The 23,988-nt window shown below is 42.7% G+C and overlaps 1 protein-coding gene across 1 annotated transcript in view; it reads right to left on the reverse strand.

The window, feature by feature from the left end:
• FBXO36 (F-box protein 36) overlaps positions 1-23,988 on the reverse strand; it is a 278,670-nt gene that overhangs the window by 10,246 nt on the left and 244,436 nt on the right. Inside the window, exon 2 of the mRNA XM_048865316.2 lies at positions 7,678-7,786. Coding sequence (XP_048721273.1) covers positions 7,678-7,786 — 109 coding nt within the window. The remainder of the gene's footprint in view (positions 1-7,677; positions 7,787-23,988) is intronic.

Here is a 23,988-nt window from a genome sequence, read left to right on the forward strand (position 1 = left end):
CATTCTTAAACCTCATAACTTCCTGGGTGGAACCTCCCACCAAAATCTGCTTGCCCTGATATGACCAGAGGATCCCTTCTGATGAGCAGGAAGCCATAAGCAGGGAGCCCCACGACATCTGAGCTGGGATAACCTACGTGAAAGGGCACATAGGTTATCCCAGCTCAGATCCTCCTGGATCTCCAGGAATTATGGCCCAGGAAGTACGACTCACCCTTCACAGGACATTTTGGTAGAGTCAAGACCCAATGCCTAATTTCTCATCTTTCTAGTGGCCTCGCACGTCACAGTGGAGGCCTACACTGCCTCTTGTAATGTGTGTGACCACTCCAAGGCATTGCATGACAAACCCCTCAGCCTCCTGCAACCTCTCAAGGCTCCAACTAACTCCTGGGCAGTCATCACCTTAGATTTCAGAGTAGAGTTACCTGAGTCCAATGGGTTCACAACCATCCTGACTGTGGAGGCAGGGATCGGCACCACCATGTTGCGCAACAGACACTTGACAAAATTACCGTACTTAGTGATCGACATGGTGGGGGGGCGGGGGCGTTATGTCATTCAGTCATTCGATTTTTTAAAAAATTATCACAGACCTCAAAATTTTTACCACGGACACTTGTGTCCATGTATGGACACGTTGCTGACCCCTGCGTAGTGGTTCTCCTCACCAAGATGGCACACTTCAACCCCTGCACTCATCTGCCCTCCACCCAGAAAACCATCCAGCTCTGTACAGATCAAGTTGTCCACCTCCATGGCCTTCTGGAGTGCATCTACATCTCTTACTGTGATTCATAATTTCTCTCTCACTTCTAGCATGGAGTTCTCCAAAAGTTGGGCATTTGCTCCCATCTCTCCTCCACCTATCACCCCCAGTCAAATGGTCAAGCAGAAAGAACAAACCAAATTTTGGAACAGTACCTACCGGGCTACATAAACGATCACCAGAATGACTAGTCCTCATTACTACCCCATGTGGAGTTTACATACAATAACACAGAACATGCCTTTACAAGACAGAGTCCCTTTTTGTCTATTTTATCCAGAATTACCCATGACCTCTCCCAACCAAGCAGCCTTACACTGGGTACAACAGATCCATTGGACCCAAGATGAACCGAAAACCTCCCTAGAGGAAGCTACACGGTGTCAAGTGGAGTGCCCCAGGGGTCGGTCCTGGGGCCGGTTTTGTTCAATATCTTCATAAATGATCTGGAGGATGGTGTGGATTGCACTCTCAGCAAATTTGCGGATGATACTAAACTGGGAGGAGTGGTAGATACGCTGGAGGGCAGGGATAGGATACAGAGGGACCTAGACAAACTGGAGGATTGGGCCAAAAGAAATCTGATGAGGTTCAATAAGGATAAGTGCAGGGTCCTGCACTTAGGACAGAAGAACCCAATGCACAGCTACAGACTAGGGACCGAATGGCTAGGCAGTAGCTCTGCGGAAAAGGACCTAGGGGTGACAGTGGACGAGAAGCTGGATATGAGTCAGCAGTGTGCCCTTGTTGCCAAGAAGGCCAATGGCATTTTGGGATGTATAAGTAGGGGCATAGCGAGCAGATTGAGGGACGTGATCGTCCCCCTCTATTCGACATTGGTGAGGCCTCATCTGGAGTACTGTGTCCAGTTTTGGGCCCCACACTACAAGAAGGACGTGGATAAATTGGAGAGAGTCCAGCGAAGGGCAACAAAAATGATTAGGGGTCTGGAACACATGACTTATGAGGAGAGGCTGAGGGAACTGGGATTGTTTAGTCTGCAGAAGAGAAGAATGAGGGCGGATTTGATAGCTGCTTTCAACTACCTGAGAGGTGGTTCCAGAGAGGATGGTTCTAGTCTATTCTCAGTGGTAGAAGAGGACAGGACAAGGAGTAATGGTCTCAAGTTGCAGTGGGGGAGGTTTAGGTTGGATATTAGGAAAAACTTTTTCACTAGGAGGGTGGTGAAACACTGGAATGCGTTGCCTAGGGAGGTGGTGGAATCTCCTTCCTTAGAAGTTTTTAAGGTCAGGCTTGACAAAGCCCTGGCTGGGGTGATTTAATTGGGGATTGGTCCTGCTTTTGAGCAGGGGGTTGGACTAGATGACCTCCTGAGGTCCCTTCCAACCCTGATATTCTATGATTCTATGATTCTACCAGCACTATGCAGACTGCCAACAACAAGAAGGACCCACCTTTTCTGTAGATCAGATGGTGTGGCTTTTGCCCAAACATTTGCACACAGAGAGGCCATCTCATAAACTGGATTAAGAGTTCCTGGGCCCATACTGAATTCGCTGCTAAATCAATCTAGTTACCTTAAACTCCTCTGAATCCACCTGGTGTTTCATGTATTACTTTCTAAAGCCCCACTACCAGGCCATATTTCCTCACTGCTCCTCACCCCGACCCCCGCCAATACATGTTCAAGGTCAGGACAAATATGTTGTCCAAGAGATCCTTGATGCAAGAATGAAATGGACTAAACTCTGATATTTGATTGATTGGGAGGATTATGGTCCCAAAGAATGCTCCTGGGAGCCCACAGAAAATATCCATGCCCGGATACAGTAAAGACCTTCCCCAAGAACCATCCTGGAAAACCCAGCCCACTAATGGCTAGAGGGCACCCTCAGGTTGAGGGTGATGTGGGGGATCGCAGGTCTCAAATCTAGGTCTGTGGGTCTCTAGGCAATCCTCAGACCACTATCCACCACCCGGCAGCTCACTGGTACCATCAGGGAGTGTGGGCTGGTGGGTGGACCCTAGCTCACCACAGGCCCAGCCCACAAAGCTCCCAGTTGGAAGAGATGTCCATTTCTGACTCTTGCTTGATTTCTGGCTCTGACCTTTGGCTCAGTTCCTGACTCCAGTTCTGACCACTAGGTCTGACTGCCAATGTCCCAGTCTATCACACTGGTCTAGAATGCAGTTATGTGCAGATTTGTAGATCAATTCATTGGAATTACAGTTATCTAATTTTTCTGGTTTTTTTTATACTATGCTCATCTAGCTGTCATGTGCACATAGTCAATTGTCTTCCCATTGATCTAGGTTATAAAACTGCAGTGAGCTCTGGTGCCAAGAATTTGCTTAGTAAATATAAGGCAAGGTCAAAGAAGTGGGTTTGCCTTTTGCTATGAAGGTTCTGAGGTTCTTGAGCATCCTAATATATTCAGGAGAGAGTTCCACAGTCATGGGCCAGATGGCGAGAAAGTGATGTTTCCTGCCCACTCCTGAGGTTGAATAGTGTATTCAACATGAGACCAGGTTGCAAGATGCAGTTAAGGGCTGACTTTCTTAATATTGATTACACGTTGGATAACCTATAACAGCAAAATGTTTAGGAATAGGTTTTAAAAGCAGTATGTAGGTCTTTCAGGCACAAAGGATATTTACTGAAGACCCTGGCAACAAAGATAGGAATCTGAGGAAACTCCTCTCTTTCCCAAATACTATCTGGCTAGACATTGACAGCTACTCAGTAGTCTCATCCAGTTAAAATGTCATAAGACCATACTTTGAACATGGCATTAATATTGTCATGATTCTTTTTTTCATAACTCGGTTAAAAAGTTGCAGTATACCCCCTACTGTAATCCTCTTTTTGAGGAAATTCCCTTAGTAAATACTGTAAAGATCTAGACACAAAAACAAAAGTGCTGGATAGCCCAGGTAATCAGACTCATGCATGACAAAGAGTCAACTCTTTATTAAAAAAAAAAGTCCACAACACGTATCTACGTCATGCTAAATGGCTAACCAAAAGGCTACAATCCAATTCTTTGCTGCTTCAATAAAAATGAGTTTTTATTACACAATGAAAGTGTCTTTCTACATGTAGGTATGAATGTTTTAACATATGAATTGTTTGTGGATGCTCTCAAAATGTCTTTAGCTGTATTTATTTTATTTCTGTAAAAATACCTTTCGTATTATTTCTGCAGCTGATGGTGGCTTAGACATAAGGGTATGTTTGAATACCCTCAGAGCTCACTGAGATTTTCATGCCTAAGAGCAATTGATAGTATTTAGTGACTTGCACCAGTTGTTCATTCTTTCGGGGACTTAAAAGGATTTTATCTCCTTCCCTTGGAATGTGAAGATCTAGAATGTGTGCCTTATACTATCTTCCATGAATGTACAGTGATGCTGTAAACCAGCCTTGAAAAAATCATAAAAATTTACTAACTCAGAAACCAAATCTACACTCTCCACCCTCCTCTCATCATCACTATGATAATTATGATGAGAAATGAATGATCTTACATAGCTGTCAAAAAAAATACTCACTCTAAACAGATGGATAATTAGTATTTTAGAAGGCTGCAGTTTATGGTCTCAAAATTGAAAAAATATGTGTAAGGCTGTTTTGAGGTATTTCTCCCAGATTATATTATGAAACCATTTTGTTCACGGATTTTACACAATAATGGAGGCTTGTTAATGCTGCATACTATATGAATGTTTCTTTCAGTGTTAAGAATTGCAAGTCTATTTATATGGTTAAGAAAGTAGATCAATGGTTTACTACTATGCAGCACATGCACTGAATCTGCTCATAGATTGGTATGCACCTTTGTTATTACTACAAAAACTACAAAAGCACAAAATCAGCCTACAGCCTTAAATGTGAATGTACATGGTTGTCACTGACTTTTGTTACTACTCTATAGAGTTTGTAGAAATCTATGTAAACAGGAAGTATTAAAAAGGTTATTTTAAAATGACTCTTTCATAGGCTTTCTACTAGATGCTTTGAATGCCTGCATGGATTAGTGGCACGCATAATGTTTTATTTGCAAGGGAATATATTTTACCTCATGTTTGCTTGATAAGAATAAATCAAATGATTTTGTCATAACACTTTTTTTGTGAACATCTCTAAGCACTTTAAGTTACAAAAAAAAGCCATAAAATTAAAGACTAGCTATGGGAAGGCAATGTAAAATGCTAATTAATTCTTAAACTTATATATAAACTTAGCTATTGGCCTAAAAGAGTGCACTGTCAGCAGAACGTACTACATACACTGAGGGTCAAATCCTGTCCCTACTTAAGTCAGTGGGGATTTTTGCCACTGACTTCAACTGAAACTGACTTTGGCACAAATTTCAATAAAAATAATTAGATCACTGTTTCAACAACAGTTTTGGCAGCAAAGTTTTGAGCAACCTGTGAATATATGAGGGAAAAAGTAGCAAGACTTGTAAGCCAGGAGATGAGAAAAAGATGCAAAAAAGTCTTAGTATTTATGTGAGACAGCTGGAGAGGTGATCTGGAATAGTTCCAAGACTGCCAATGACTGCTTTAAAATACAATAATGGTTAATATGATCCACAAAGGAAAATTTGGTATATAAAAAAAGTGACCCTGAGATTATTATCTTTGGAAACAGGAAGAAACCTTTTCACAGTAAGTGGGACAAACTGACCTGGGCTTCAATAGTGATGTGATGAAGTTCAGAAACACCAGTAGTACTTTCAAAAGAAGCATGCAAATGCAATACAGATTAGATCCCAAGATACAACCTTGAATGGATCTAGAAACGTTTTTAGCAACACTAGAAATAGAAGCACCGAAGAAAAAAAACTGCATATGTTGGTAAGGATTTAACTATTTGAACAACATGCCAGATATTCCAATACATGTGTTTCACTGTGACATTAAACGGGTATCAAATGCCACAGAAAGGTCCAACAATATATACAGTGACACAAAACCTTTGCCATTACATATGCACAGGTCACTACAGAGCTGAACAAAAGCTTACTTATGGGTGCTAAAAGAAAAACAAATTACATTTGTCAAATAAATCATTAGGAAGTGTTGCTAGAATTCAGCTGTAAACACTGTTAGCAACTTCTCACAGGAAACAAAGGGTACAAAAAGGCTACTCATCATTCACACCATATTTCCTAGAAAGCTCAAGTTTTCAAAATTGATATTACCACTATCAAGTTGAAACACTGTGGAAGACAACTGCATCTGAAGAAACAGGGATATTAAAAATATCAGCAGTAAAAGAGCTTAATATATTCAAGGACTTCTTAAGCACCTGCCAAGGATCCAATTAGCTATCAATTTTGTTCAGTTTTATTGCAAATTTGTCATTTACAAACAAAAATTTTAAAAAAATTATGCTATAACAAGAGTTAAATTTAAAATGAACTAAACTTAATAACTTAAACCAACTTGATCTGTGGTCTTGTTTTTCTTTCAATCTGAAGTTGATATATATTCCCAATTGCTTTCATCTTTCATCGTGGTGCTTGTGTTCCATCACTTGGAAGTGACATGTCTTTACAGATCATCATTCAAAAAAATGTGATAAACCTGAAGATACCATCTGCATTCAAGATATTTCTCTGCATGTGCACATCCATGACAAAGGAGCATCTAATCAAAAGTGTCACAGTTACCAGGTAACTATACCTCTGTCCCCTCTTGGTCTCTTTGAGTATATCTACAGAGGGATAAAAAACCCATGGGCTCTCCCAGGTCAGCTGATTCAGGCTCACAGGGCTTGTGCTCCAGGGTTGAAAAATCGCTGTGTAGATGTTCAGGTTCGGGCTAGAGCCTGATGTCTGGGACCCTGTGAGGATGCAGGGTCCCAGTACTTGGGTTCCAGCCTGAGCCTGAATGTCTGCACAGAGAGTTTTAGCCCCAAAACCCAAGTCTGAGTCAGCTGACCTGGCCATGCTGTGGATCTTTTATCCCTATGTAGACATACTCTTTGAGTGCACTCCTTCTCAAATCTCAGGCCTTGAGCTGTTACCTCTCTTGGAGTGAAATCATGTGATTCTTCCACTCTTAGACCAGCCTTGAGCTACAGTTTCCAGGTACTAACCAGGATTACCTCTGCAGGTCTCAGTTAGGTTCAGTCCCTGTTGTTCTGTTCCCTCCAGGACCTACGACCATGGTGTCCAATGATCAGATAGCCTTCTTTAAACAAAGTATTGTTTACATAGAACAGTGGTTTTCAAACTTTTTTCACTTGCAGTCCCCTAAAAATTTCAAATGGAGGTGGAGACCACTCTGGAAATCTTAGGTATTGTCTGCAGACCCCCTCGGGGCTCACAGGCCATAAGCTGAAAACCACTGTTCTATCGTAATTACAATCTGTTGTGGCTCCCTTAGACATAGTCTGTGGACCCCCAGAGGTCCACAGGTTGAAAAGCATTGATTTAGAACCAAAGCATTTCAGAGAAAAAGATCTTAAAACAAACAGATTATACACTTATCTAGTTAAGGAAGGGCCCAACTACTTCAGATGTTGCCACAGGACCTGTTTCTATGTCCCTGAAAGTCTGTTCTCCCCAGGAACAGCTGAGAACTCCCCTCCTAAAGTCTTTTTAACTTTTTCATGTCCCTTTGAATTATTGTGGGAATCTGAAAATAGCATCTTAACCGATAACAACATTGTCATTATCTTGTAATCTCCCTGCTAGGATTCGTTGGAAGTAAGCTTATCTAGAGCTTGTGTTGCCTTTCTGCTTCTTTTTCCAACAGCCCCTCATTAACTGAAATGAATACGTTCATATTGTAAAGCCCAATAACCCAGCAGAAGCTATTTCATTAACCTATAACATACAATATTTATAAAATTACAGAGCAGTGTTCCCAGATTATTACATAGAAGTTCCATGTCTGCCACAGTAAGTGTATAGTCTTTTTCTAAGTCTTACTCTGAAGAGATGGATCATCCAAGAAGTATTCATGAGATTCTTTAAGTTCCCCAGGCTTTGTTTCACGAAATTCACTTCTAAGAGAGATTTTCCACCATCTGAAAATTACCTATGATTGAAAAGAAGATATTGGCAAGAATTAACAAACATCAAATACTAGTGGATATAATAGTTCTAAAATTCAGGATTATGGTTATGTAACTACTATTTCATTTCTAAGTACGTATAAATTGTCATACTGGATCAGACCATAGCTACTCCCAATGGTCATATCTGATGCTTCAAAGGAAACAAACAAAAAAAACCCCAATCACCTTAATGCACCTAGACAAGTGTGAAATACTGTATATGCAGGGAATATTCTTTCTTTAGCCCTGCATGAAAACTGTTTATGCCCTTAAGCCTGAGGTTGAATTAATTATCTTGACTTGTATAACTACAAATATTCTTTTTCATTCTGCATTTAGCAGCAGATTTGTGTGTACCAAAGGATAAAATTTAAAATACATATAATGAAGATGCACTGTTTACATACTCTAAATCATGGGTTCTCAAACTGGGGGTTGCGAGGTTCTCAAGGGCTCGCGCAGTTATCACATGGGAGGGTCGCAAGCTGTCAGCCTCCAACCCAAACCCTGCTTTGCATCCAGCATTTATAATGGTATTTTAAATTAAAAACATTTTTTATATATTTAAGGGGGGGGGTTGCACTCAGAGGCTTCCTATGTGAAAGGGGTCACCAATACAAAAGTTTGAGAACTACTGCTCTGAATGAAAATTTCAACTAAAAATGCTGATTATGATCTGAATAATGAAAGGCTCTGATGAAAAATGGGAGTACAGTTCACTAGATAGGTGTTTCAGAATAAGCAAATTAACAACCTTAAAATTAAAGAGTTAAGTGTTGACATTTAAATTGTTATCTTTATGTTTCAAAGTTGATACCCTAAGATGAATGCAGCAGTTCCCATCTCTTAGAGCTATAGTTTCCAGCTCCCTGCAATAACTACATCATTTTACATTCAATTAAGGGTTTTAAGGTTCACTTTGCAACAAGGGGGGGGCTAGAAAGATTTTTTTTTGTTTGAAAAACAATTAAAACAGATTATCGAGCGCATAACTGAGGCAAGAGATTAATTCAATGGTGAATCCAGTGGCCACGGAACTGTGAAATACAAGGCGCCCTGCTTAATAGTCATTTTCCTGGATCGGATCTCTTTTAAAATACTATGTAGCGTGCTTGAGCAGCTGTGTTAGACTCTCTCCTTTTAATATCTTATTACTATTATTTTAAATAAGACAATCCTCACAAATCAGGAAAAATAGATACCATACTGTTAACACTCAAAAATCAAGAGGCTAGCCTCTAAAAATCATAAGGTTTGTTTAAAAATCTTGTGATTTTTAAAAATAGCAAGTATTGGCTTCTTTTTATTTGCTTTCTGAGTTTTTGGGGTGCACTCAGTGAAGTTATACCACAGTAGCTCTACCAGTGCAAATCCATAGTACGTACAAAGCACTGACATGTACCAGGTACCGCTTACCCTGATTTGAAAAAAACCAAGTGTAGACCAGCTATAAATAACTGCCTTCTCTGTACTTATCTGATATCGTCTCTTATGTCACCCTGACTAGTTTGCTTCACCAGCAATGCCAGCCTTGACATTCCATTTGCCCGTCTTCCTCATATCTGTGCACATCCTTCCACAATTCCTTTTATATATGGAACACTGATCTTTCTTGAGTTGGAAGCTGCTACCCTCTCCTAATTTAAATCCCTCTGGAATACCCACTACTTCTGCAATACCCACAAGAAATTCATTGATTAGTCTTCTGCTTATTCGTTCTATGTATCTTGTTACTTATCTATTGTATTTTGTCTGAAATCAATTTCCTAAAAATCAGGGATTATGGGTGAAATCCTGGCCTTACTGAAAGTCAATGGCAAAATTCCCATTGAGTTCACTGGGGCTAAAATTTCACCCAATCTCTTTTCTCTATATTGAGAGGTACCTCACACATTGGTGGGTAATATAAATAAATAATAATAATAATAATGAGTTTTTTTACACACACACACAATCCTGATCCTCTTTTTTTTCCTATTAGCATATACAGGCTGGAGGACTAATCTCAATCCCTACAAAACTTTCTGTTGACCTAGTTATCACCAGTCAGCGAGATGGACTACCTACACCGATGGGAGAACCCCGTCTGTCAACATGGGTGGTGCAGCTGCAACTGTGCTGCTGTAGTGTTTCAAGTGTAGACAAGCCCTTGGATAGACAGGATTCATTGTTACCAACCCATGAAGAAGAACGGAGGCATTTCACAGCTCCCTTAGGGTAAATCCTACCTCCTTTTTTCCAAGGTCACAAAAGACCTTCTTGCAGTGGAACCAGTGTGTTTTCATTATCCTGGGATTGGGACAGAATTAGAAAGACCTGTGCAGCAAACTGTGCTGCTATGAAGCATGTGGATTTGTGATCTACCACTCTGAGGATCCTCCAGTCACACGACAGCTCTTTAAGAAAAGGACAGTGAGTTTTGGACCTCCAGGGTTGCCTAGAAAGGCCCTTCAGGGTTAACAGCTGGTGGAACCAGGAAGACTTAATCTTTCAGCAGCTGGAAGGGTTGGTGAACAGGCGGCAGCCAGTCAGGGCCCAGCAGGTCAAATTAAAAAAAACTGGCTACTTCTATCAAATGGCAGTTCAATGGTTAAGTCAGGGGAGGGAGGAAGGAAGGAAGGATCTTCCCTCTACCATAACCCACAAAGCCACACTTTGTGTTTTGGTCACTGAGGGACTTTTTGATGTACTCAGTGTGAGTGTAAGGTCCAGGCAGGCTAACCTGAGTAAGACGCTGGACTACTGAAAATTAGGTAAATTCACTTTGCAAGATACCCACTGGCTCAGGCAAGCTGGTGACAAGGCTTCAGGAACAACAGCAGCATAGTGTCACTGACACAGAATAACCAGCAGATAATAAGAATTTTCTTTCCCTAGTCCACAGCCTAGCTGTTTGCTGTGTCCCAGATCTCTACCTTAGAATCCTTCCTGTTGTTTCAGGTTGTGTGTAAGAAGATTCCAGAGACAGCACTCCATTACTTACAGGTTACTGTCACAGGCATAAAGCCTGAACACTTATGCTTAATTTTCCATAGTGTAATCTAAATTTGGGTCTCTCAAATTTTTGGATACCAAACTTTGGACACCTACAGTTGAGGTTCAGAGCTGCTGAGAACCCACAATTCCCACTGACTTGTCATTCAACTTTAATTTTATTTATTTATTTTTAAACAAAAGCTCAAATTGCATAGACACTTAGGTGAGGCCACACTTTCACTAGGTAATGTTTCCTTCTTGGAAATTGGGTGTGGATTTGTCATAGTTTGCTTGTATTTGGTAGATATTTGATCTACAGTGACAATAAATATGTTTAAACAAAAGCTTAGCATATATATTTTTAATATCAAATCTAGCCATTCAAAGAACACGCATGATTTTTGCTATTTTTTTTAACGTACTGTGACAAGATAACCGATGTTCATATGGTTGGTCCTGTGCTTTTCTTGGGGCATGGGGGTGCTAAGACGCCACGCCTTGCCCCTGCTCTTGGGCGCCAAGGGCCCTGATAGTACCTTGGAAGGTGACAGAGGAGGGAAGTGGGGGAGGGGTCTGGGTTTGCTCCTCGCTCTGAGTCCCAGCCACTCACAATCCCTGTGGGTTTCTTACCCTCATCCCCCTTAGGTGGGGTTACCCTTGGTCCTTAGATGCTGCAGGGAGGGAGTCTCCCTGTCCTGCTGGGGCAGGGTCTCCCTTACTTCAATTCTCTGGTCTTCCAAATCTCACAACACACCTCCAAGCTCTAGTCCTAGTCCTAGTCCTAGTCCTAGTCCTAGTCCTAGTCCTAGTCCTTTCCCTTTCTCCTCCTCCTCCTCCTCCGACTGCCTGAAGCAGGGGATTTTATTAGGTTCCTGACAGGGCCTTAATTGACAACAGGTACTCCAGTTAACCTGTAGCAACCCTCCCTAGTCAACAGGGAACCACATCTTAATTAGCCTAGGGCTTATATATTTCCTCTCTAACACTCTACCACTGCTCCCTGGCCCTCCTGTATCACAGTACTATAAGAGTATTGCCCAGTTGCATTTACTGGCTTATTCTGTAAGCTTCCTTTGGGCAAAATTTCACTATAAATAGCCAGTCAGGCTTAACTACAGGGTTCTTTTACAGAACACTTAATAGGTAAACAGAGGAAATACATAACTAGTTTTTTCACTTAAGCACACATACAATCATGGTTTAGTTGAAGACATAACGCCCATCCCCAAATAATATCCCACTACATTCCCAAAACTGGAGACACAAGCCAATCATCCCACAGGTTCTCTGCAATACAGGGTAACTACAAGTAGTAGTTGCCCCTTTTAAAGGAAAACTAAAGTAAACCCATCTTAACCGTCCTAAGAATCTACAAGTTGATAGGCTAAGAAGAAATGGCAGCCTTGAATAAACATATATTTTATAGTTTTACAATTGGTATTTCTGAGCTGAGTATTATAGTCACTCATCTTGCTAAAACGTCATTTGTGACACTGGGAGTGTGAAAACCCAATGAGAAACTGTAAACCAGTGACCATTCTGCTTGAATGGTGATCTGACTATTTTAAAAACATTTAGATCTAGATTGCACTTTTAAAACAACCAGAACTGCATGCAATATTCAATATGTAGGCATACCATGGATTTATATATTTTCTGTCTTATTATCTTTTCATTTCCTAACGGTTCCTAATATTCTGTTTGGTTTTTTTGACTGCTGCCACACATTCAACAGTTGTTTTCTAAGAACAATCCATGATGACTCCGAGATCTCTTTCTTGAGTTGTAACAGCTAATTTAGACCCCATTATTTTGTATGGTATAGTTGGGATTATGTTTTCCACTGTGACTTACTTCATACTTAACACTGAATTTCATCTGCCATTGTGTTGCCCAGTGACGCAGTTTTGTGAGATCCTTTGGTAACTCTCCGCAGTCAGCTTTGGACTTAACTACCTTGAATAATTTTGTATCATCTTCAAAGTTTGTCACCTCACCCTTTTTCCAGATCATTTATGAATATGTTGAACAGCACTGGTTCCAGCACAGCTCTCTGGGGGACACCTCTATTTACCTCTCTCCATTCTGAAAACTGACCATTTATTTCTACCCTTTGTTTCCTGTCTTTTAACCAGTTACTGACCCATGAGAGGACCCTCTTATCCCATGTCTGATTAGTTTGCTTAAGAGGCTTTGGTGAGATACAATAAGACTTTCAAAAAAAAGTCAAAGACTTTCTGAAAGTCCAAGTATATTATATACACTAGATCGCCTCTGTCCATATGTTTGGTGTCACCATCAAAGAATTCTAATATATTGGTGAGGCATGATTTTCTTTTGTGAAAGCTGTGTTGATTCTTCCCCAACAAACTATGTTCATCTATATGTCTGATATTTCTGTTCTTTACTATAGTTTCAAACAATTTGCCTGGTACAGGCTGGAAAGTTAGGCTTTCCAGCCTGTAATTGCCAGGATTGCATCTGGAGCCTTTTTTTAAACATTGACATCATACTAGGTGTGCGCCAGTCATCTGGTACAGAGGGTATGTTAAGCACCAGGTTAGGTACCACAGTTAGAATTCTTGCAATTTCACATTTTACTTTCTTCAGAACTCTTGGGTGAATACTATCTAGTCCTGGTGACTTCTTATTGTATCATTTATTAATTTCTTCCAAAACCACCTCTACTGACACCTCAGTCTGGGACAGTTCCTCAGATTTGTCACCTTAAAAGAAAGCCTCAGATGTGGGAATCTCCCTCACATCCTCCGCAGTGAAGACCATTTCATAGAATTCATTTAGCTTCTCCGCATTACCCTTGTCTTCCTTGAGTGCTCCTTTAGCACCTTGATTTTCCAGTAGCCCCACTGACTGATTGGCAGGCTTCGTACCTCTGATGAACCTTTTTTGCTGTTAGTTTTTGAGTCTTTTGCTAGTTGCTCTTCAAATTCTTTTTTGGCTTGCCTGATTATACTGTGTGACAAAGTTCCTCCTCTGCCTTGGTTGGTCCTGTGCTTTCTGGCAGATTTGCTAGCCTCAGGGGTTGATGGCAGCCCTCAGTTTGGCAGCTTTTGCTAGAGGCTCAAACCTGCTGTTCACTCAGCTAACCTCATCACTGGCCAGCATGGGGAAAATGGAGAACAATCTCCGCGGGCTCTGTTGTCCCACGTAGTGGGTCGGGGACAGGCCAGATCCCTTTCCAAATTAGGCCTTCCCCTCTGGTGTGTCTCACAGACCAGGTCAGCTAGGGAGTTGGGGGGGTGCGGGGAACCCGGGCCCACCCTCTAAACTGGGTTCCAGTCCATGGTCCTGTGGATAGCAGCTGTCTATGTCTCCTGTATCAGCTGCGTGACAGCTACAGCTCCATGGGCTACTTCCCCGTGGCCTCCCCCCAGCACCTTCTTTATCCTCACTGCAGGACCTTCCTCCTGAAGCCTGAAAATGCTTGTACTCCTCAGTCCTCCAGCAGCACGTCTTCTTACTCCCCGTTCCTTGTGCCCCCCATTAACTGATGGGAGGTCCTTTTTAAACCAGGTGTCCTGATTAGCCTGCCTGTCTTAATTGATTCTAGTAAGTTCTTAATTGGTTCCAGGTGTCTTAATTAGCTTGCCTTTCTTCATTGGTTCTAGCAGGTTCCTGATTGCTCGAGGGCAGCTCCCGCTCTGGTCACTCATGGAACAGAAAACTATTCATCCAGTAGCCAGTATATTTGCCTTCTACCAGACTCCTGCACCCAACTGGTCTGGGTTTGTCACATATCCCTCCCCCCTGCTCAACACCAAGGGGTTGGGCAATTTGGGACACCAGACAATGCACACGTGACAAGCCATCGGCATTGCCTTGACAGCTCCTTGCTCTGTGTTGCACATGGAACTGGAAAGGTTGGAGAGATAAGAACCATCTGGTCACCGTTGCGCTCTTCTCTTGTAGCTCGTTGTTCCGCTGCATTCATTGAAGAGGGGCATGGTCAGTCACAAGGACAAATCTGTGCTGAGCAGGTAGTAGCGCAACGTTTCCATGGCCCATTTTATGGCGAGGCACTCCCTCTCCACCACTACATATTTTTGTTTCCTCAGGAGTTTCCTGCTGAGGTAGAGAATTGGGTGTTCCTCCTCCCTGACCACCTGTGATAGGATGGACCCCAAACCTACTTCTGATGCATCCGTTTGCAGGATAAATTCCTCGGTGAAATCTGGGGCTATCAGTATGGGGTTACTGCAAAGGGCAGTCTGTAGGTCTGCGAATGCTCTCTCTGCTGCATCAGACCATCTCACCAGATCAGGTCCACGGGCCTTCACTAGGTCTGTCAGGGGGCTTGCCCTTGTGGCAAAGTGGGGGATAAATCATCAGTAATACCCCACCACACCTAGGAATGCACGGACTTGTTTCTAGCGAATTGGTCGGGGACAATTTTGGATGGCCTCTAACTTATTTAGTTAGGGTTTTACCAGACCTTTTCCCACAATGTAGCCAAGATATTTGGCCTCCGTAAACCCTACGGCACACTTGGCAGGGTTTGCTGTAAGGCCAGCTCGCCTGAAGGTATTGAGGACTGCCTCCACCTTCTCTAGGTGGGTTTCCCAGTCTGGGGTATGAATAACCACATCATACAGTTAGGCAGCAGCATAATTGGTATGGGGGTGTAACTGCTTGTCTATGAGGCTCTGGAAGATAGCTGGAGCCCCATGTAATCCAAAAGGGAGGAGAGAATATTGGAAAAGACCCTCTGGTGTAGAGAAAGCAATCTTTTCCTTCGCGTCTTTGGCAAGGAGAATCTGCTAGTACCCCTTTGTCAAGTCTAGGGTAGTCAAGTATTGGGCATTGCCCAGATGGTCCACTAGTTCATCTATGCAAGGTATGGGGTACGTGTCAAACTGGGATACCTCATTTAGTCTCCGGAAGTTGCTGCAAAACTTGTGGTGCCATCAAGTTTGGGCACCAGTATGATTGGGCTGGACCACTGACTGGGACTCTTTGATGATTCCCAACTCCAGCATTTTTTTTACTTCCGCTTTTATTCTTCCCTTTTGGCCACTGGCACCCGGTATGGCCTCATTGTTACTCTGGCCCCGGGGTTCATGATGAAGTAATGGTATGTCTCAGTTGTTCGACCCGGTTTTGTTGAGAACACACCTTGGTTCCGGAAGATCATCTCAGATACCCCATTCTTCTGGTCTGGTGTTAAATTGGGAGACACCGTCACCTGTTCAGAGGGTTTATTTTCCTGGGGTAGGTCTTTTTGGATAGCTACGCATGCCTCTTGTGCATCCCAGGGTTTCAGAAGGTTGACATGATATATTTGCTCTTGTTTCCGACATCCCGGTTGTCGCACCTTGTAATTTACCTCCCCTACGGGTTCAACTATTTCGTAGGGTCCTTGCCACTGGGTCAAAAGTTTACTCTCTGTTGTGGGTATCAACACCAATACTCGGTCTCCGGGCTGGAACTGCCGAACTTTGGCTTGGAGAGTGTAATGAGCTTGTTGGGCCTCTTGGGCCTTCTCTAGGTGCTCCCGCACAATGGGAGTGACCCGTGCGATCATAGAACCATAGAATCATAGAATATCAGGGTTGGAAGGGACCTCAGGAGATCATCTAGTCCAACCCACTGCTCAAAGAAGGACCAATCCCCAACTAAATCATCCCAGCCAGGGCTTTGTCAAGCCTGACCTTAAAAACCTCAAAGGAAGGAGATTCCACCACCTCCCTAGGTAACACATTCCAGTGCTTCACCACCCTCCTAGTGAAGAAGTTTTTCCTAATATCCAACCTAAACCTCCCCCACTGCAACTTGAGGAACATTACTCCTTGTTCTGTCATCTGCTTCCACTGAGAACAGTCTAGATCTATCCTCTTTGGAACACCCTTTCAGGTAGTTGAAAGCAGCTATCAAATCCCCCTTTATTGTAGCTGTTCCCTCATTTGTAACACATGCTCAATTACATTCTTCCCCTCATTGGGCTCCTCCTCCCAAATTTCCTTGGCTATGTCCAAGATGCCCTGGGGGTGGCACACATATAATAGCTCAAAGGGAGAAAACCCAGTTGAGGCCTGAGGTACTACCTGGATGGCAAACATAAGGTATGGTAGTGTGTCCCAATCCTTCCTGTCTCGACTTACCACCTTCCTTATCATAGCCTTCAGAGTTCGGTTGAAACTTTCTACAGCCCATTGATCTGTGGATGATAGACTGAAGTCCTCAGGGTATGTATATGGAGTAGGACACATAGATCCATCATCAGTTTTGACATAAATGGGGTTCCTTGGTCTGTATCTCCTTTGGTAGCCCCACTCAGGCAAAGATCCCCACTAGCTCTTTGGCTATTGTTTTAGAGGCTGTGTTCCGCAGGGGGACGGCTTCTGGATACCATGTAGCATAGTCCAGAATGACAAGTATATATTGGTGACCTCGGGTCGTCTTCTCTAGGGGTCCCACTAGGTCTATGGCTATTTGTTCAAACGGGACCTCTATGATGGGAAGGGGTACCAAAGGTGCCCTCAAGTGGGGACGGGGACTGTGCAGCTGACACTCTGGGCAGGAGGCACAGTATTGCCACACTTCTTCGTGCACCCCAGGCCAGAAGAACCTTTGTAGGATCCCTGCCAGGGTCTTCTCTATCCCTAAATGCCCCCCAAAAAGAGGACTATGAGCGAGGCTTAATACTGCCTTCTGGTGTTTGCGAGGCACTAGGAGCTGCTCTATCTTCTGTCCCTGTACTGGTACAACCCAGTACAGGAGATCCTTCTTTATGATGAAATAGGGGCCGGGTCCTGGGGTTTTCCATTTCACGGGGACCCCATCTATTTCTGTTATCTCCTTCCTAATGTTGTCGTACCTTGGATCTTAGGCTTGGTCCCATCCGAAATTTTCTCTCCCAGGGCTGGTCTGCCCAAGTTCTAGGGGACTGGTCTCTATTGCTTCTGCTGGTTCGGAGGCATTAGGGTTGGGATTTGGCTCAGGTGCTTCTCCCTGCTGGGTGGCCTCCTTCTCAGCTGCCGGGGTCCACCTACCTACGAGAGCGACCCTCTGGCTTTGGGTCAGTATTCGGGTTTCCAAGGCCTTAGCTGCCCTTCTTTCCCTTTTCGTCTTTCTGCCCCGCCTGGGAGTGGAGAAAAAATCTGGGGATATTTTGGAGAAGATTGGGGGTTGACAGTCTACTGTGGACGCCTCACTAGCTTCAGGGTCCTCCCCTTTCTCCAATCCCCCTACTGGGAGTAAGTCATCAAATCCTGGGAAGTCCCTCCCTATGAGCACCAGGTAAGAGAGTTTAGGCACTACACCTGCTGCTACCTCTGTAGCATTCCCCTGGATTTTAATTTTTACCGGGATGGTGGGATAGTAACTAACCGTCCCATGGACTCATGTCACCCCTGGGTGTTTTGCCTGTAGTAACTGATTATGTTTCACAAGTTTTCCTGAGATGAGTGTGATGGCGCTACCCGAATCTATCAGTGCTGTGGTCTCTACTCCATTTAACCTCAATGGCCTGGTATATTTCTGTGGGGTTAGTGCAACCCCCACAATGTGAATTAGGGAGCATGAGTTTTCCCAGTTTCCTAGGTTACACTGCATACACTCCTCTGCACGGGGGCTCTGTGCAGCTATGTGTCCCCACTCCCCACAGGTGTAACATCTGTATGGGGCACTAGGCGTTCCCTGGTCTCTCGGTTTGGGCAGTCTAATGTCATGATCCTCTTCACCCTCTTTGCGCTCTGACTTTTGGTTGCCTCTGGTGGGCCTTCAGCCCCTCTCTTTTTCCACCTGGGCCTTCCTGGGGGCTCAATTGCCTGAGCTCTGGAGGTCAGTGCTGCTAGTTTAACCTGGGGCGCCTCTTCGTTAACTGATTGGATCAGTTCCCTCACCGTCCTTCACCTCTCTACCAGTGTGACCACCTCATTGCAGGTGGACAGGTCGTTCTGGCTTACCCAGGTGCGAAGGTCTGGCAGTTGTCCTCTTACGTACCGGTCAATGACCAGAACCTCTAGTATTTTTTCTGGACTCTGAGACTTGGTTCGTAAACACTTTCGGGCGAGATGGATGAGGTTGTATAATTGGGACTGCAGGGTTTTGTTTTCATGGTACCTGCACTCATGATACTGTTGGGCCAGCACTGTGTTCGTTACCCCAGATCTGGCCAGGATCTCTGCTTTCCACTGTGGGTAGTCTGCCGCAGCCTCTTCAGACATATCATAGTAGGCCTTTTGAGCCTCCCCACATAGGAATGGAGCGAGGATGCCAGACCACTGATCTCAGAGCCAAGCGTCCCATAGGGCTGGCCTCTCAAAGGCCAGGAGGTATGTCTCCACGTCATCCTCCAGCGAGGATTTCTGCAGCCAATTGATGGCCCATATGACCCATGTCCCATCATGGCTGCAGTTCAGCTCTGTAAGGGCCTTCACCTGATTTACAGTTCCCACAACATAGCACAATCTTGCGGGGCCTGGTCCATCAATAGGCGATTGGTCTCTTGCTGCAGCCGCACTACCTCCTGTTGGGCAGCTGCCTGGACACGGGTAGCCTCCTGCGGGGCAGCCATGGCTTGTATCAGTGCCCGCACTACGTCCTCCATTGTGGTAAAGAAAAGAAAATACACCCTCCTTATTTTTTCTTTTTTAACACCCTCCTTCTTCTGCCACACTCTGCACCAAATCCCACTCCTGACATCAGTGTGACAAAGTTCCTCCTCTGCCTCGGTAGGTCCTGTGCTTTCTGGCGGATTTGCTCGTATCAGAGGTTCACGGTAGCCCTCAGTTTGGCAGCTTTTGCTAGAGGCTCAAACCTGCCGTTCACTTAGCTAACCTCATCACTGGCCAGCATGGGGGAAACTGAGAACAATCTCCACAGTCTCTGTTGTCCCACGTAGTGGGTCAGGGACAGGCCAGATCCCTTTCCAAATTAGACCTTCCCCTCTGGTGTGTCTCACAGACCAGGTCAACTCCACATGTGTCAGATAGGGAGTTGGGAGGGTGGGGAGAACCCGGGCACCCTCTACACCGGGTTTGAGCCCAAGGCCCTTTGGATAGCACCTGTCTACAACATCTCCTGTATCAGCTGCGTGACAGCTACAACTCCCTGGGCTAATTCCTCATGGCCTCCCCCCAGCACCTTCTTTATCCTCACTGCAGGACCTTCCTCCTGAAGCCTGATAACGCTTGTATTCCTCAGTCCTCCAGCAGCATGCCTTCTTACTCCCCACTCCTTGCATCCCTCACTAACTGATGGGAGGTCCTTTTTAAACCAGGTGCCCTGATTAGCCTGCCTGCCTTAATTGATTCTAGTAAGTACTTAATTGGCTCCAGGTGTCTTAATTAGCTTGCCTATCTTCATTGGTTCTAGCAGGTTCCTGATTGCTTGAGGGCAGCTCCCGCTCTGGTCACTTATGGAGCAGAAAACTATTCATCCAGTAGCCAGTATATTTGCCTTCTACCAGACTCCTGCACCCAACTGGTCTGGGTCTGTCACAACTGTTACACTTTACTTGCCAGTGTTTATGCTCCTTTCTATTTTCCTCAGTAGAATTTGACTTCCAATTTTTAAAGGATTTCTTTTTTCTTCCAACTGCCTTTTTTACTTTGTTGGTTAGCTCTGGTGGCATTTTTTGGTCTCTTCTTACTTTTTTTTAATTTGGAGTATATATTTAATTTGAGCCTCTATTACGGTATTTTTAAAAAGTTTCCATGCAGCTTGCAGGGATTTCATTCTTGTGACTGTTGCTTTAATTTCCCTTTAACTAGCTTCCTCATTTTTTGTGTAGTCCCCCTTTCTGAAGTTAAATGCTACTGTGGTGGACTTCTTTGGTATTTCTCCCTACCCCCACTCACAGGGATGTTAAATTTAATTATATTATGATTGCTATTACTGAGTAGTTCAGCTATATTCACCTCTGGGACCAGATCCTGTGCTCCACTTAGTGCTAAATTAAGAATTATCTCTCCCCTTGTAGGTTCCAGGATTAGCTACTCCAAGAAGCAGTCATTAATTTTGTCTAGAAACTTTATTACTGCATCCTGTCCTGAGGTGATATGTACCCAGTCAGTATGGGGATAGTTGGAACCCTCCATTATTATTGAGTTTTCTATTTTTATAACCTGTCTATTCTCCCTGAGCATTTCACAATCTCCATCACCATCATGCTCAGGTAGTCAGTAGTATATTCTACTTCTATACTCTCACTATTCAAGCATGGAATTTCTGTCTGTAGAGATTCTATGGTACAGTTTGATTCACTTAAGATTTTTACTATATTTGACTGTATACTTTCTTTCACATATAGTGCCACGCTCCCACCAGCACAACCTACTCAATCATTTCTATCTATTTTGTACCCTGGTATTACCATGTCCCACTGATTGTCATAACAACTTTCTGTGATACCTATTATATCTATATCCTCATTTAATACCAAGCACTCAAGTTCACCCATCTTAGTATTTAGACTTAGTATTTCTGTAAAAGCATTTATAAAATTTGTCATCTTTTAGTTGTCTGCCTTCATGTGACGTAAATGAATGGGACTCTTTTTCATTTGACTGTTTCTCTTCAGTTCCTACCTGTACTTTAACAATGTCTATCCTCTCCTCTTTACGAGGATATAGTGAAATCCCATTAATAGATCCTCCCCTACTGGAAGGCTCTGTCTGAACCTTGTGCTCCTCCTCACCTGTCAGCTTTTCCCTACCCCTTAGTAGAAGGCTAAAACATAGATGCCTAGGTAACTTTTACCCTGAAAACTTAGGTGCCGAGTGAGTTAGGTACCTCCAGAGTTTGGCAGGAGTTCTGTGGATAGCAGTGGAGCCAAACTTGCACTTTGGCATCCAAACTGGAGTCTTAGGTGCCTAAGTCTGGGGTACCTTAAGTACCTTTGTGGATCTTGGCCTCAGTTCTTTTGCTTCCTGAGAACAAGGACAGCCATAAAATTGAGAGGAGTGTTGGGAGAGAGAAAAGAGGTTCCATCTGCTCGTTTTCCACCTGGTGCACCTGTGCAAAACAGGGCACAACTGAACCATTAATGTTCTTCTAGGATAGCAAAAACCATTGTTAAAGCAGGATGGGAACTTGCTTACATTCCTTTCTATTACATTCTCATACTATTATTGTCAGAAGTGACATTTCTTTTCAAAGAGATGGCACCTCCAGCACAGAAATGCCAAGTGTAATTAAAAACTTAAACAAAAACACTTACGATAATGGATTCAAGATGACAAATGCTTTTTACCTTTTGAACTTTTATACTGCCTAGTTGAGCAAAATGTGTCAACTTCTTTCTTGGTCTTTCTACTGACTTAATGGGAGTTACAACAAGGATACATTTGGCCCAAACTTGGTGAAATTAAAGATCTGTCCTTTAACACTGGCTTCTCTCCTAGAATTATTAATTTGTGATCATTCATACCTGAATGTCTTTTACTAACACAAGTCTGTAAGTCTAATTCTTGTAAAATTAGAATCAGGATGCTTATTGTATTACATTATGGAGTTTTGGAACCTGTTTTAAAGTAAAATTAATTAAAGTAATATTTCTCAGTGTTGGAAGTCCATATCCTCCAAGCAATAAAATAGAGTGTACAAAAAGAAAAGTTACTGGCCCAACTTCAGCATTGGTGTCAGCAGGCACAAGCCCAGTTGAAGTAAGTTTAGTAGAACTTGCTTACACAAAGGGTACCTTTGCCCTATCGTCTTGCAGGAGTTGGGATATGTTTATATTTTTATGAGTAATTTATAAAGATGTATGTAAATTAAGGCCCAGATCCTGAAAAATGATCCATTTACATAAGCATTTATGCCCATGCGGAGTCACATTGATGTTGGGCATAATGGTCAACATGAGCTGAACACTCTGTTGGACTGAAGTCTAAATAGATGAAAAAAGCTCTTTCTAAATGAAACCTACAGGCAGACGTTGATTCCAAGCCTTCAGCAAAAAATGAGTACTAAGACCATGAGATATTTTGCAAATAACTACAAACCTATCAGAAATAGCCTTCATTTCTGAAGACAAATAGCACACACATCTTACACAATGCAGAAATATTTTATAGTGTATGTTTATTCTGTATTGGCAATTATCTTCAGATAAATTAATAAATAAAAATGTTGGGCCTGATCCTCAGCCTGTAAATCAGCAAAGTCAATGGAGATATGTTGTTTACATCACCTTAGGATTTGGCTGGCTGCTTTTAATGTAAACACACACCTTATTCCAATTGACTAATGGCTGGTGTCCAAAATACCCTTGCATCAAAAAGCCTCCAAAATGGAACTTCCTAAATCAAGAAGGTTCAAATGATGTAATTCAGTACTGTTTTTAAAGGAAATGCACTAGATGATTGTTTCACTAGGTTTACCACTTAAAGCTTGGGATTCCTTATCAACCTAATGTAGTTATCTAGTACTACTGCTAGAATAAACCTCTAAAGAAAGAAAACTAGAACAAATATTAACAAAAGAAAAATGTTAAAATTAAACTATTAAATGTGGTTCAGAGGGATCTGTTGAACAAGGATAATTATTCAATCAGATATAAAAGACTGAGGCTCCAATTCTGCAAACACTTATGCATATGCTTAAGTTTATGCACAAGCAGTCCCAATGGGACTACTCATGTATGCCAATTAAGCATGTGTTAATTTTTACTCAGTCAGGGATCTAAGTGAAATTTTTAATATAATATAAACTGAACATTTTAAATAGGATGATTAAGACACGGCATACAATTCTGAATGAAAGAGAAATACAGTATAATTTAAAAGGTGTAATGTAAAAATGGCTCAGTTATAAAAAATGTTGCATTGAATTTCAATTACATTTAGGTAGTACACTATTTCAAGAAAAACTGTAGTAATTTTTAATACTGACTTTGGGCCCTGATACTGTAAAGACTTATTCATCTGCTTAACTTTACATACTGTGAGAGTAATCTCTTCAATGAGACTATTCATAAAGTGTTAAATTAAACAAGTGCGTAATAAGCCTGGTGTCATCCACAGATTTTATGAGCATACTCTCCACTCCATTATCCAAATCATTAATGAAAATATTGAATAGTAATGGTCACAGGACAGACCACTGTGGGACCCTGCTAGATATACTCTCTCAGCAAACCATTGATAACTACTCTTTAAGTACGGTCTTTCAATCAATTGTGCACCCACCTTACAGTAATTTCATCTAGGCCACATTTCCCTAGTTTGCTTATAAGACTATCATG

Source organism: Caretta caretta, chromosome 9 (assembly GCF_965140235.1).
Source record: "Caretta caretta isolate rCarCar2 chromosome 9, rCarCar1.hap1, whole genome shotgun sequence".
NCBI lineage: Eukaryota > Metazoa > Chordata > Testudines > Cheloniidae > Caretta > Caretta caretta.